Raw genomic sequence first — 15,098 nt, forward strand, 5'->3', positions numbered from 1 at the left:
CGCCAGCGCCTAAGAGCGGTGGCTCCTCTGTGAGCTGGTCTGATTCACAATCCTGGTTTCTACCACGCAGGTCATCATGTAGGATCTTGTGTCCAGGCTCACACTGAGCAAGATGTGCTTTCAGGGATCAAGGAGCCTTGTCCCACTGGGGGAAAGAGGCAGGCATAAATAATACAGTCAGTAGATAGGGCAGGAATGGAAATGCAACCCACACGTCCTCACGAGGCTTCCCCAGCCCCTGGGAAAACCTGCAATCCCAAGAACCAAGGTTTTGTTTGCTGGGTGTCTCCACTGGCACAACTGCTGGGAGGCCAGGGGTGAAGTGGATGAACAAGGTCATCTCACCGGGGCATTTTAACGAAATCAAGATATACCAGGTTTACTGTCGTAGTTCCCCTCTGCTAGGAGCCCACGGTCCCTAATGAAAAGGAAGCCGATTGTCTGGGCCTGATTTGTTCCTCCTGGGCTCTGGCTGGCTTCTGCCTGCGGGGCTTATGGATCAGCAATTAGGAATCTGTTCTAGGATTTCAGGGTCACTGAGCTGTGTTTCTAGAATCTACCTCTTAGAAATTCAGGTCATCCTCTTGCATCCAGGTTTCTGTTCATGACAGCTATCCCTTTGTCTGGGGGCATCAGATACAACTTGATCGGATCCAAAGCTCCCCCAATACCAAGGACATGCTTCATCTCCTCACAGAACCCTGACTAGATCACCCTTTGAAGGGCCTTGGAGCCCATAAGTTTGAATCCTCCCTTCCCTGTTTGTACGCTGTATCCCTTTCTGCTTGATGATGGAGTGGAGGTAAAATAAGATTTGCTTGCGCACTGCTGTCTGATGACGTCGTAGCATTCACTCTGCGAAGCTCCTATTTCCTGTTGGGTTTCTTTGGTCCCGCGCGTCAGAAGAGGAACAGTTACCTCCTTTTGTTGTTTCTGGCTTTTTCTTATGTGCCATCCTTTTCAGACTGCTGACTCACTGGCTCTCCAAAATACACTTTTTCAATCATGATCATGACACTAGAGATAACAATGGCGATACTGCCGGTGTTGATGGGCTCTCGTCAAGCACGATCAAAGCGTTCTGGGCTTTGTCTCATTTTCTGCATCGCCTTCAGCGGACCACAGGGCTGAGCGTACAGCAGACTCTCAGGCATAAGAATAACAAAGGGCTACTGTTTATCACACTGTCACCCTGGCCTGACACTTGCACAGTCCTTAAATCAGGTCACTGTTATCATAGATAGCATTGACAATAGATACAATAGATAGTATTATTCTCAGTTACAGAAAAAGAACTCGGGCTCAGCATAAAGGTATTAAAAATGTATTCCACTCATCTTTTCAACAGATACATAGAATGCTGGCTGCATGGCTGGCCCTTGGGTTATGGGGCTTATAGGGTGGTGGGACCCGCAGACCAGGAAATAGGCAGTGGGAGTGAGTCTCTGCAATTACATAATGCCCTAGTTTATTCTGAGCTCCTGGCTCCCATACTTTCCAGATCGACTGTTTTCTTCTTTATTCCACGCATCATAAAGGGTACATTATGTCCAACGATGCCACTGTTAATTAAAGTCCTCCTCCGTTCTTTTCTCATAAGGGTCATTTGTAATCATGGAGTAAGAGTTTACTTTTTCTGGACTCATCTTACCCTTCCTAGCTATTCTCTTCCCACAAGTTCATACTTGTGTTTTCTCAGAAAGTCTTGAAATCTGCTCTTCTTCAGCTCAGGGCATGCCAGATGATGGCCAGTCCTCTCCTGGGTTGCTCCACCCAGGCAAAAGCGACAGAATCTCCTTTTTCCTCGGGGAGGGCTTCTTCCCTGGCTTGGAGAAGGAGGTGGCAGAGAGGGAGGAACAAGGAAGGGATAGGTGACAGGAGGAGTCCAACAGGTGGAAGGACGCTCTTGTCTTGGTCCAATCTGTGAGACACAGGCACACCAGGTAGGTCCTCAGTGCTGGGATTGTAGGCCCCTAGAACCTGGTTTACCATTATCAGTTAGGCTGCTTTGGGCTATCTACCAACACAATCTTCACTTAAACAACAAGAACTTTATTATCTTACATAATAGGCCTAGGGGTGGGCCAGACTCCAGGGATCACTGATTGATTCAGTGGCTCAGGGATCAAGGACCCAGATTTATTATTCTCTGTGTGGCAACTTTATTCTCCCAGCTGGGTCCTCTCTTGATTGCAAGATGGTCTCCAGCAGCAATGAAGTGACGTGCTTCCTTGCTCAGGTCCAGCGGGACAGATACTGTCTCCTTGTGGTTTGCAGTTAGGAGAAAGAAAACTTTTTCTGGAAGCAATTCTGTCATGGCTCATTGGTCTGAATTGAGTCCCATGCCTATTCCTGAACCAGTTAGTAGCAGTTTGGGTGAAATTATATCATCTGAAGTGGAATGGGTTTGGGGATGCAACCACCATGCTCATTACAGAGTCACATTTCCCGGGCATAATCGAAGTGAATAACCCAGTGCTCTGATGGTTATGGAGAATTAGCATGTGGAGTTTCCAGATTTAGCAAATAATACACAATGCCCATAAATATGAATTCCAGATAAACCATAGATACTTTTTAAGTATAATTACGTATTATGTAATATTTGCTGGTCTATGTGTCCCGATGTTTGGAACAAAGCAAGATGGGTCAGGCAAATATTTAGTAATGGGAAATAAAAGATTGTAGGGATTCCTAGCAAGCTTGGGACATAGGACTAAGTCCTACACTACTTGTGTGAGGACAGTGGAGTCTAAGCTGGTTCAAAAAGAAGAGGGTGAGGGGGCCTTTCCTCCACACCTGCCTTGACTCCTTTGTAGCTAGGAACTGGGAGAGAAAATCATTGCACCTCCTCTCTCAGGGCATCCCTTGACCTTGGCCTGCTCTCCCTTTTTCCAGGGTCACGACCGCTGTGGGAAGGCTTTGCTGCAAATTGGGATCAACATGATGGCATTGCCTGGAGGCCGGCATCTGGACTCCATCCCTCTGCCTGGTCAGCGGTAAGTCCCGTCTCTTAGGGTCAGGCCTCTGGCTGAGGCCCAGCTCCAGGATCTTGAAGTTGCAGGTAGTCCCGCCTCTCTGTGCACTGTCCTGGACAGGAAGCTTAAGGCAAGGTATTGGGGATGCCATGTTGACTCAGCAGAGCCTGATAGAACTGGACCCTGAGACATGGAGGAATCAGGCATGTCCAGTCCCCCAAGGAGCTGGAATGGAGTCTGTGATGCAGGCAGACAGTGAAACAAATGATTGAATGGGATGTTCTCCTAAGAGAGGGGATCCCAGAGGAGGCTCCCGATCCCACCTGAGCCAGGAGGCTGGAGTCCTTGGGGACCCTCGGGGTTATGGAAGCCTCTCTCAGAGTCTCTTGAAAGGGACAGCCTACCCTTAAGTGTCCTCTCCTTCTCCCAGGGCACCAGACAGGGAACAGAGCACAGAGCTGATCCTTGGGAATATTTATTGTCCTAAGATGGGTTGGGGGTGAGAGATGGGGAGGAGGAGGGGGAATCCACTGAACAGAAATTGAAGCCCAGATGATGAGGTGGAAACGAGAGACGGGGGCACCAGAGGTGACTTCACACGCTGAAAGACCTGGGGACCTGGCTGGTCCTGAAGGTCAGAACGAGAACCAAAGGGGAATGTACCAGAACAATGAATCTGTGGTGACCAGCTGCCCCAGGACTGTCCTGATTTTGGCCCTGAAAGGTTTGTGACTTTGGAAATGCTTCAGTCGTGGGAAGACCAGGCTCTTTCCTCTCTCATGCAGGTTTGATCACGGAGGACCTGTGCAAATGAGTGTTCGAGGCTTCCATCTTGCTTTTCTTTTCTTTTTTTTCTTTTCTTTTTGTTTCTGAGACATTTTGATGGGGCCATTTTGAGGTAACAGAATCCAAGTAGCCCTCGTAAGACTGTTAAGTCACTGTTGTGTTGTTTGGTTTTTGTTTTGTAGGTTTTGTTTTGCATATCAAAGGCATCATGGACAACTGAACTTTATTTTGTCCTTAACCACATCCACCTGAGTTATCATCATTCATTTCTACATAGCTTGGGTTTTGAGTATATTTATAAGTGTGTGTTGCTTTTAAAATCAGGAAAAAAATGTTGACTATTTGCTGAAAGTCTACTAGTACTGGGTTAACCTTTATGAGGTCATCTGTTTGCTCCCCCAAAGTGATCATGGCAGCAAGGCTTACGGGTATGACATATAGCTTGTGTGTGCCATTTAGAATAGAAAACCCTGTTAGAGATATAGGTGGGAATTTTCTGTGCAGCCTGACGCTGAGAATAAGAGATCCTATGGGGGCCCAAATATCTTTCCACGCGGTATGCCTTAGGCCAAGCTCAGAGATTATGAGAGGTAGACCCGTTGGGATCCATGTGTGTTGGAAGAGCTAATGGCCTTTCACAGGGTGGGCAGTGGCCATTCGGCTTTGAATTCATGGCAGCCTGGTTTCAAAGGCAGGGTCTACCTCTAAGACTGTATGGTCTTGTGCAACTTCTCATACTCCATCCACCCCTGGGTTCCAGTTCTCTCATGTATGAAATGGAGATGAAAAGAGTATCCACTTCATAGGGTTCATGTGTGAATGGAAGGAATTAGTGGGTACAAAGTGTCTGTAGTGCAGGGTATGCTATATAGGGGGTGCTCTTGTTTATTGAGTGCCTGCTGACTTTGGAGGTCCACCTTGGCTCTCAGGGCAGTCTTCTAGAAATTCCTTCCTGGACCCCTCTTGGCCAGTGACCTCAATGAGAAAGTAAGAAATCACCCACAGACACTCCCAGTATTTTAAACCAGGAGGAAGTGGAACTGTTTTAGATGAAGTGGAATCACAGTCTTCCTGGCTCCTGTCCAGACCAGGCAATAGGTTGGTACCTACGTACCAGATGGGCGGTGTGTTGGTTCAGAAGCATCTGGGGACTTCCCAGGTGCAATCTGAAACCAGCCTCTGTAAGGAGATGGCAGGAAGAGACCAAAGACAGAGGCGGACCACTCCAGACTGGTGGGCAGCAGGTTTAGCCGGCAAGGGAACTTACATATGGAGCTTGTCTTCAGTGGTAGCAAGACACATGGATTCTGCACCTGCCACCAGATCTTAAAAGTTTATACGGAGGCCTTAAGTGGGTTCAGTTGTGTATATTATCCAGATGGTCTCAGCATCTCATCACTATCTCAAGGTTGTATCCCTGGGGCAGCCTCTGGGAGTGGGGAAGGCAAATGGAATGCACATCCCAAGGATGGGGTGGGTGGGGGGAGCCTCTGATGGCCGGGGTCATGTGCACGGGTCAACTGGCGCCATGTCCTTTTGACGACTTCACCCAACACAACAGGGCTTTAGGACCCTTCCTCTGAGCCTCGTGGGTCCTGGGATGGTCCACCAGTCCCTGTGCTTGGGTAGGAGAAGCTGCTCTCATAGGGCACGTTAGGACTGTGGTTAAGGACCAGGACAGTCTCAACTTAGTTCTTGGTTCTGTTGCATGTTAGATGTGACCTGGGGCTTCAGTTTCTTCATCTATAAAAAGGAGATATTTACACTTACATCACTGAGTTGTAAAGAGAATTTAAGATAATATGTATAAAGCACCTGCCTAAACATGGGAACAGCCCCATCAGTGTTAAGCTGTCCAGATGAGGACTGGGTCCCTGGGGTAGCAAATTGGGGCAAAGATAGATGAGACCCTCGCACCTTTTCTGCCTTGGGGAACCTCTCCCCCAGCCCCCCTCACTTCCAATTTTCTCAGAAATTTTAAGAATACAGAAATTTAAATTACATGACAATGATTTAGAAATTGGATTTCTCTTCTTTCGGAGGCAGGCTAGGGTTTCTGGTTGATATTGCACACACACGCGCCTTGGGAGGAAGGTCCTGGTCTAACGTGACCATGAGAGTTCTGGCTGACCACAAAGCTGCAACCTGAGAAGAGGTTTGCTTAGACAGTCTTCAGCCGTAAAGTTCTGATGGGGCAGGGTGGGGGAGGGACAGAGAGAAGGTGCTAGCTCCTTTAGTATATTCAGAGCCTGGCCTGGCCAGAATATTGGGGAAATGCGATCTCTGGGCCTAGCAGCCTATTAATTTCATGTGTTCTGGGGGCAGGTGCATGGATCATGTTCCCAAAGAAGGCTTATGTGTATTCACAGGATGTCAGGAGGGTTAATTTACCCAACCCAGTCTGCACTGTGGACAGATAATAGCAGCTACCTCTTCTTTCCTCTTGTTCCGAGCTCTAGAGGCCTCGAGAGTGAGGAATATCACCACAGTTATTGTCCCCACATACATAATTAATGCTGGATAATTGACTTCTCTCTGCTGTGTTCTGCTGAAACTGAATTTCACTCTAAAGTGCCATTGTTCACTTCAATATGCAAAATAAATCAATATTGTCGAGTTGCGTGGGATTAGCCAGCACTTGGGTGACTCCTATGTGGTAGGCCTTTGGTATTGGAGACCCTTAGGAATAAATAGCACCAAAAAGGACCTATCTAGGCGTGGACTCCGGGGAGATGAGAGAGGGCAGGGCACCCCAGCGTGTCACATCAGGGGCTGGGATCTCATGCTGAATTGGTGTGGGCAATCGAAGAGGGAGGGTCAGGGTTCTCAACTCCAACTTCATCTGAAGCTCTTGGAAAGCTTTCAGATTTAAAAAATAATGAACAAGCCAAAGAACAAAACCCTACTGTTGGAAGCATTAATGTGGGCCTAAGGGGTTGAAAGCATACAGGCCTTGGAATTAGACTTGGACTCAAGTCCCAATGCTCCTCCCTACCCGCCGGGTGACCTTGGCTCCCCCCCAAACCTGCCTGTCAGATAGCGCATCTGTGGGCTGGTTATTATCTCTATTTTGTGAATGCTGGGTCACAGGTTGGGTTCTCTGGGAAGCAGCCTTTGGGATGGAGTTGAGAGTTCAGGGTGGTTAATAGGGAGTGCCTTTGGGTCCAAGCCCCTGGGGAAAGAAGAGGACAGAAGCAGGACCGGCGGAGGGAGAAGGTGAGCTGAGTGATTTCAGCTATCCTCACAGGGAGCTTTGGAATCACAGTTTTGTGCATTGGCCAGGGTGACCACAGCCTTTGGGAAGCAGCCTTTGGGATGCCCCACTTGATATGTGTTTCAAGTGGGCAGCAGTGGACAAGGCATGACCTTAGGTGAGGTGGCTTTGAGACAGTCTGAGGGCCTGATGGCTGGAGGCAGTTAGTTAATGATACCCCCAGCAGCTGGAGGCAACAAGTCCTTCCTTAAAGGGGAATCCAAACAGCACATACATGTGCCCCATGAGGAAACAGAGGCTTGCCCAAGGTCAGAGCTTATAAAGAGCAGAGCTTAGACAGATGTTTCCAGATGACGCTTGAGCCTAAGTGCTAGCCAGTACCCTAACCAGTCTCTTTCCCATAGTCTCTTCCTTCTTGGGGGCATCACACAAACAAACCACTCATACATTATTTCAGATGGTCATACTCGTTAGCCTTCTACAAATTTTACTACCTGCTCATTTCAAATGCAGATCATGGGCTTTGTATGATGCTTGTGTGCTTAAGGACATGATGGTGACAGAATTGGACATGGTCCCTTCTCTCGTGGAACTCACTGATTTAGCTCTTGACCTGATCAGGACTGCATGTGTACAAGGATACAGCCGGGGTCTTTGGTTTGGGATCACTCACTGTCAGTGACTCACTTTCTCCCCTGCTTTCTGTTCAGCCTGGAGTCTGAGACGATGGGATGGGGGCTGCTGCCCCTAATGGCACGCAGCCTCCCGGATGGCCTGGCCTGTTGGCAAGGAGCCGTCCAGCTTCTGAGCCACTGGGGGCCACCGCAGGCCTGCCTGTCTCCGAATAGATAATGGCTTGCATGTGTGCACCCCTGGGCTGTGGCTGGTTTTCTGCTGCTGGCCTGTTTTCTATGCCTGCGGTGAAATGTGCAGACTGTAATTGTCAATGGGATAATTGGATATTTTCTTCTCTTGTTTAAACAGAGAGGAAGGCCAATCAAAGTTAGAATCGAATTCCCTCACTTCTCTCATCTCCCAGGAGAAATCCACAGAAACGCAGGCATGACCTTGAGAAGGCAGAGGGACAATGATTCAATAGTTATTTTTAGGAAGAGAGATTGGGTTTAAACTCCCATAAAGTGCCGGGAACTGGGCTCAGAGAATAATCAAATGTTAGTGCTGGAAATTTCCTCAGATCCCATCATGATGGTGGGGAAACTGAGGCTCAGAGAAGTGAATGGAGCTCTCAAAATACTCTTCAGACCCCACCTGCCCATTTGTGAAGTCCTGCCTTTTCTGAACTGTTTCTTAAGCTGTTTCTGGAAGTGCTGTGTCCTAGTCCCGGTGGAATTCTCATGGGGCAGTGATCTGTAGTAAACCCTGATTTCATTCATTCACTCATTCATTCAAACGAGATTTACTTTGGGCTAAGAATTTACTTTGGGCCAGGCCCTGGGTTGTAGGGTGATGATTTATGTAAACGTCATCACCCTACTCAATGACAAATGTCCATGTCTTGAGGGCCAAATTACGTTCTGATTCATAGCTATGCTCCTGTAATTAGAATGCACACAGAAGGAGCTCAATAAGTGGTTGTTGAATGAATAAATACTTAATAGATGTTTGATGAATGAAGGACAAATGGCTGAGGAGTCTCAGGTGAGTGTGAGAAGTTAAATTAAATGGCTTGGATTTTGTTTTTTTTCCCCAACACACTCCTGTCTCCAGCAAACTACTCTCATTCTTCTTGGTAGAAAGTTGCTGCTTGGAGGGAAAGAGTCAGCTAGTTTTATCTTGATTAATTTAAATCCTCTTTCTGAGTGGAAGCCAAAGATTTAATTGGCTGATGGAGTCAGAGAGCTGGAGAGACATTTTTTTTTTTTCTTCTAAAGAAAAGTAATTCAGAAATATTTTTAGTCTTTGGTTTTATGTTTACTGGAAAAAAAGTCTGCAATTTCATCATTAAATCTCTTGCAGGAAAACACAGTGCAGTGGGGAGTATGGACTAGAAACTAGAGGCTTCCCTTCCTCCTCTCCTTCCTTCCTCCCCGCCCTCCTCTCTTCCCAACCCTGGCCTGCACTCACCTGCTGTGTGTCACTGGACAGTCCTTCTTCCTCTCTGAGCTTGAGTTTCTTCTTCTGAAGACGAGGAAGTAGGCTAAAGCTTCCCCAGGGACCTTTCTAGTTCTGGCACGCTAGGAGTTTGTGAATGAGTTTTGGATAGTCAGTCCCCTTTTCTGGATAAAAATATCACACTTTCATGCCTAGGGCTGGGAAAGCAATCCCACTGACCAAAACAAGGTCTTCTCATTCCTTCCTGTGACATGCACAAAGAGGTCTAGTGTTTGCCTTGAAGCTGGGATGGAAACTGCAAGACCTACTGGCATGGGAGCCCCTTCCAGAATCCGAGGGGATGCCTTGTTCAGTTTTTATGGAAGTCCCTTGGTGTAACCAGGAGAAATGTTCTGTAGGGGAAGAGGGTGCCCTACTTTGATGGGATAGAAGACGGATAAATCCATGACCCCTAGCACTTGAACGTGCTTTGTAATTTAACATTCTTGCTTCTGACTCTACCTCTACACCTCCGGTTGTTCTTAGGACTTGCCATGTTCCCGGTATGTGGTCCCGTGCCTTCATTCCTTCGTACAGGCTGTTTCTCCCATCAGACTCCCCATCATCTTCCAACTCTGGTTCCTCTCCTGAGGAACTCAACAGCCCCCTTCCGGTGTTGGCCTGGTAGCTTTCTCAGATATCATAGCTTGGACTAAACATCCCTTCTTCCACTTGTCAATGCCTGAGGTGTGCCAGGTGCCACTCTGGGTGGAGGGAATGTGTCAGTGTGCAAGGTCCTGCACTCCCGGAGATCCTCCTCCCACTGCCTCCCTCTTAAATTGCAGCACTCTAGCCTAGTGCTGGCACAGTGGGGGTGCTTGGTAAAGTTTGGAGGCCATTACAAGTGTTCTTGGCATAGTGGAGTGGTTTTTGTTTGTTGTTTTGTTTTGTTTTGTTTTGTTTTTACAGAAAACACTTCACACAACGGGTAGAGTACGGTAGGGCAGAGGAATCCAAATTTCAGACTTTGAAGGAATTAAGTTCCATTCTAAGTGAATAGAGATTAAAATGGATCAATGAGGGTGTCAGCATAGATTTCCATAAACTGTTGACCCCCAGTGTTTTGGGGGAGCGCTGGATGCCAGGCCAGTTGATGTAGCTGGGGATGAAAAACTGGTACGAGTAGCTGGGTGTCAGGGCGTGGGTCTGCTGAGCTGGGAATAATTGTTCCCTTTGGCATCTAAAGGGTCAGGAGCAGTGACCTTTCCCCAGTGATGGGCTTTGATTACTGAAGGGGACAATCCAAGAGATAGAAGCAGAGGCAGGGCAAGGAGCTGAAGTCCCGAGCAGGTCACTTCCCCCTCTGTTTGCATGGTCTCCCTGGCTTCCCTCCTCTGATAGTTTTTCTGGTGCAAACAGAGGTATGTGAGGATGGGGCCATTAGGCCACAGCTCAGTCCTGAATTCAAACAACACACATCGATTCTCTCCCAGAAAGAAATGGGGTAAGGGTTTGAAAAATGACTGGACACGCCATAGTCTTTGATGATTCTAAGTTTTAAAAAGGTATTGCTATGTCATGGAAGGGCATTCTACCATAGTAGAAAGGGTACTGGCTGTGCATCTGAGGGTGTGAATTGAGCATCAGCTCCATTGCTGAAGACTTCCAAGAGCTGCAAAATCATAGAAAGGCTCTGGTCTCAGAGTGCCTGGATTCTTATTTCCACATATTTCTACTTATCCACTGTGTAACCTTGGCCAAGTCACTTAGCCTACCAAATCTCGGTTAGGTGGACCTCATGGGATTATTTTGAAGGTTAAGTGAACAATTAAGATTGAATCAAGCCCTTAGCACAGAGCCCAGAATGTGATAAACCCTTGATCCATTCAGCTTTATTACACTATTAGCAGTGAGGTCTTAGCCAAGTCATGGCATGCTTCTGAGTCCCTTTCTACACCCATAAAATGGGGGTGGTGATCTCCAACGGCAGTGGTGCTATTAGGGGCTGAAGGAAAGAGCACTTGGTATACAGAAGGCGCTCTATTGTTGATAAGCCTCCCTGCTTGCTGGATGGGTGCTTAATTCCCCCCTGACTTTAGAAACAGGTTAGGGGCCCCATTGTTTCATACTGTAGTTTCTTGGTATGAGAATACACTCTTCTCTTCCCCTATTCCAACTCCACCCTGGATAATTCCAGCTTAAAAAAAAAAATCATACTACCAGTACCCTGGTATATTGAGATGATTGTGGTTACGTCTGGCTTTGTGTTTGAAATCTGTCAGACTACAGAAAACCCAGATTTTAGGCTTTGGTCACATTCTTCCAGATGTCCAGGAAAGCTGCCATCAGAGAACAAGGAGGTTACTCAGGGAGCAAGCATCTGCTTGTCTCCAGGGCTCTCTGCTGAGAACTGGGCAGGCTCCTGGGAGTCCCATTCACTGTCTGTCGATGGCTTCCCTGCTCTCCAGGGGTGGGGATAATCTTGACAGTGTTAGACTCAGATTCTAATTCGTGCCGGAGACTGAGAAAATCCAACCCCAGTCCTGGGCCCTGATCCCTGGCTCCTCAGGCTCCTTGGCCAGAGACCCTACCCTGTCCTGACTGTGCTGGTTTTCCACCATGAAGGGAATGTGACTTGCTGCCAGCCCATCTGCTTTGACCTCAATTTTCAATTCCCTTCTTCTGTGAGTAATCAGATCAGTCATTTGGACGTGCAAAGGAAAGAGGTCATGTGTAGGGAAATGGTAGCTCAAAATTTATGGCTGAGGATGGTCAAAGCACCGGGAGCTGCGAGGTTCAGGGCCAGCAGGCAGTCCTCACTGCACGGTGAGAGCTGCCCCGTGTAGCCAGACTTTCTGTGTTGGGGTCAGTCAGCAAATCCAATAGGAGAGGTGGAGCCCAGAGAGCAGAGAGCTAATGACAGAGAGTCAGGCGAGCTATGCAATTATGGGATGCTGAGCACTAATGCAGTCCAAACCTTAATGAGTCGCGGTCCCTAGACTACAAAATTGAGAAGAGCAGCTTATTATGTGGCGGCACGGTGGCCGTGGCTGGGGGGAGGGGGGGGACCGACTTGTGGCAGGGCCATGCCGGGTTCACTGGGCCTAGTCTCTTCCCTGAAAAAGTTTGGGGTGTCCTTGATAGACCTCTGTCTAGGTCTGGGCCCCCCATCTGCTGTGGCCTTGTGTACCCCACTTGTTATCATGCCTCGCCCTAGAACAAGCAAAATGAGAACTAGCTCTTCCCTGTGTGGGTTTTCTGTGTCACCCAGGCTAGACACCCAGGAGCCAGGCCTGTCCCTTTCCCTTCTTCACCCTCACATCCTCTCCTCTCCCTCCCAGACCAGTCACTTCCTCTCCCGTGTCACTCACTGCCAAGTTCAGGCTTCCATCCTCTCTCTGCTTTATGCCCACCAGCTCCTGGTAGGTCAGCCTCTTGTACTTAACCTTGCTTTGATCCAGTTTCTACTAACTCTCTGCACAATGATAGCATTGCTCTGCTCTACAGCGTTTTTGTGGCTCCAAATTATCTTTAAGATTAAACCCAAATTACTAATTAAGTCAGGGTCTTTGATCACCTGGCCTCTATCTCTCCCTTTAGGTCCTTCCTCAGCCACTCACGCAGAGCCCCCCAACCCCCATGCTGGAGTCCGGTGAGAATCCTTGGTGTATTTCTATTTTTAGGCCTCTTGGGCTTTTCCACATTTGTTCAGAGGTCTTTTTGCCCTTGTCATCCTGGCCAGCTCCTCTTCTCTAAGAACCGGGGCAAATGTCACTTCCTTTGTATACATATTCCCAGGCCAAGTCAGGCCCTCTGTCTCCTGTGGCCCTCAGCCATCCTGCTCACAGCTTCTTGATGGCTTCATGATAGCAGTCTGGTGTTTAGTTGACAGGAGCAGAGACTCAGACTGGGTCTGAGTAATGGCTCTACCACTTAACTCACCATGTGGCCTCTTCTGACAGAAGTCTCCTCATCTATAAATGGGGGCAATAATAGTTTTCTCTTTCAGATTGCAGGGGTGGGGAGAGGGTGGATTAAAAGAGATAATACATAGAGAGGGCTTACAACACTGCCGTGCTCATTGCATGTTAGCTGCTGTTGGAATTACCACTGGAGTGGATTCATGGTACTTTCTTGCCTGTTTGGGGTCTTAGCTGAGCGCTGTGCTTTCTGGAATTTTCTTCTGGTTGGTTTTGTCCTCAGCTCCTAGCACAGGCTGATGAGCAGGTACACAGAAAGCTCTGGAACATCAGGGCCTCAGGCCTGGCCCCAGCACACACACTGGCTATGGGACCTGATGGGACAGTTAACTTCTGGCTGCTGCTCGTAGGGGCTCTTTTGGAGGGCAGCATCGCATGTGGAGCCCCAAGGTGAAGGATCTTTCATCCTCGGAGTCTGCCCACAACTGAGGGATAGAGAATCTTGACCAGAGCCTGAGGCTTGGGTGTGGTAGAGGAAAGGGTTCCTAGGGGTTGGGGATGGGAGGCTTTTACTTCTATGGAGTCTTGGCCACAGTGTATACCAGGTCTTGAGAACCCACTAGTGGTGATTTATCTACTGACAACTGCATTTTCCAGAACTATCCAGAGATACCAGGATGACAACAGACACATTCAGTATGTGAATTCTCCTAAATGTTCCACTTCGGCAAATGAAAAGACTCTCCTTAAAGGAAGGAGAACAGAATGGGAAAGACAAAGCCTTTTTAGTCTATCCATTAGGCCCTGTGGGAGCACCCTGAAGGTGGAGGGCAGCCTGATGCTGACCCTGTGTGTGTGAGAAGGCATTTGTACTTTTTACCTGACAGTGCTAAACGTGCCATTTGGACAGGGCAGGGCCGGAAGCAGCACTTAAGCATGTGGGGTCTGGAGTGTGATGGGCTGAGTTCAGAGTCAGACTCTGCCCCTTACGAGCTGGGGGATGTCAGATAGTTCACTTTCCCTCTCCAAGCTTCAGTTTCTTTAACTGTAAGCTCGAGGCAGTGGGATGGCCCTCCTTGTAGGGTCATTCTGAGACACAGATAAGGTAATATCCATGAGCCATCTGTGTGAGGGCTGGCATGAAGCCCAGCCTCTCTAAAAGTCAGCAGTGATGCTTTGGGGTTTCATCTTGCCCCTCACCCTTAGCCACCGAGGCTGCGTCACGGTGCTGGTTAATATTATTCCCATTTGATTCCTAGCTCAGCCCCCTAGACACCGAGCCTCCTCAGCACACCAGGACCAGGGCTGGGTGCCATGTTGGGAGCTCGTGACAGACGTGAGCCCTGCCCTTGGGTCCGGTGGACGAAGCAGATGTCAATCCAGTAGTGAAACAGTCAAGGCTGGTGTCCCGGGTGGGGGAAAGACGGGGTGTTACAGACACATGGGACACCTGGGACATAAGCTCCCCTCGGAGTTGGAGCACCCTATTTCAGCAGAGATGTTCAGACAAGATTTCAGGGGTGTATGGGCCTCGGCAGGGTGGAGAGGAGATGGGAGAGGGGAGCCAGCCTGTGCAAAGGCTAGAAGGGCCGGAAGTGACGGCCGAGGGGCTGAAAGAGCTCCACGTGGCTGGGACAGAAGTTGGGAGTGAGGGGGAAGGCAGGTCAGGGATGTGACTCTGGGGAGGCGAGAGTCGTGCGCACGAGCCTGCAGCTATGGAGAGGCAGAGGCGGGAAGGGGCCCCGGGGGATGGTGTGTCATCAGGTGTTTTTGCTGTTATTACCGTCATCCCGGCTCTCCTACGTAGGCTGCTAGTGCCGAGAGACACGCATGGAGCCTTTTAAGAGGTTAAGAATGAGTCATTCCTTAGTTAATGAAAGGCCAGGGAATGTTAATCAGCATCCCCCTCTCCCCGGGGCACATCTAAAATGCCCGAGTTTGACAGAGCTAACAAGATGGGCTCTGAGTCATCCGAGAGTGGGCAGCTGTCAAATGAACATATTGGTTTATTGGATTGGAAAAAGTTACCTGGAGCCAAACTCTTGTTCCTTGGCTTTCTGAAACAACAACACACTCCACTGGGGTCCTGGACAGACCGGGGGGTGGTGAGGATGTGGGCTTTGGAGTTAGCAGAACTGGAGGGATGCC

The 15,098-nt window shown here is 48.7% G+C and overlaps 1 protein-coding gene across 4 annotated transcripts in view; it reads left to right on the forward strand.

Annotated features, from left to right (window-relative positions):
* Positions 1-15,098, forward strand: part of INSC (INSC spindle orientation adaptor protein) — a 120,458-nt gene that overhangs the window by 29,591 nt on the left and 75,769 nt on the right. For all 4 annotated transcript variants that reach the window (XM_059137002.1, XM_059137026.1, XM_059137010.1 and 1 more), the window contains exon 2: positions 2,899-2,999. In XM_059137002.1, the coding sequence (XP_058992985.1) occupies positions 2,899-2,999 (101 nt within the window). The remainder of the gene's footprint in view (positions 1-2,898; positions 3,000-15,098) is intronic.

The sequence above is a fragment of the Mustela lutreola genome, chromosome 1 (genome assembly GCF_030435805.1).
Source record: "Mustela lutreola isolate mMusLut2 chromosome 1, mMusLut2.pri, whole genome shotgun sequence".
Taxonomy (NCBI): Eukaryota; Metazoa; Chordata; class Mammalia; order Carnivora; family Mustelidae; genus Mustela; species Mustela lutreola.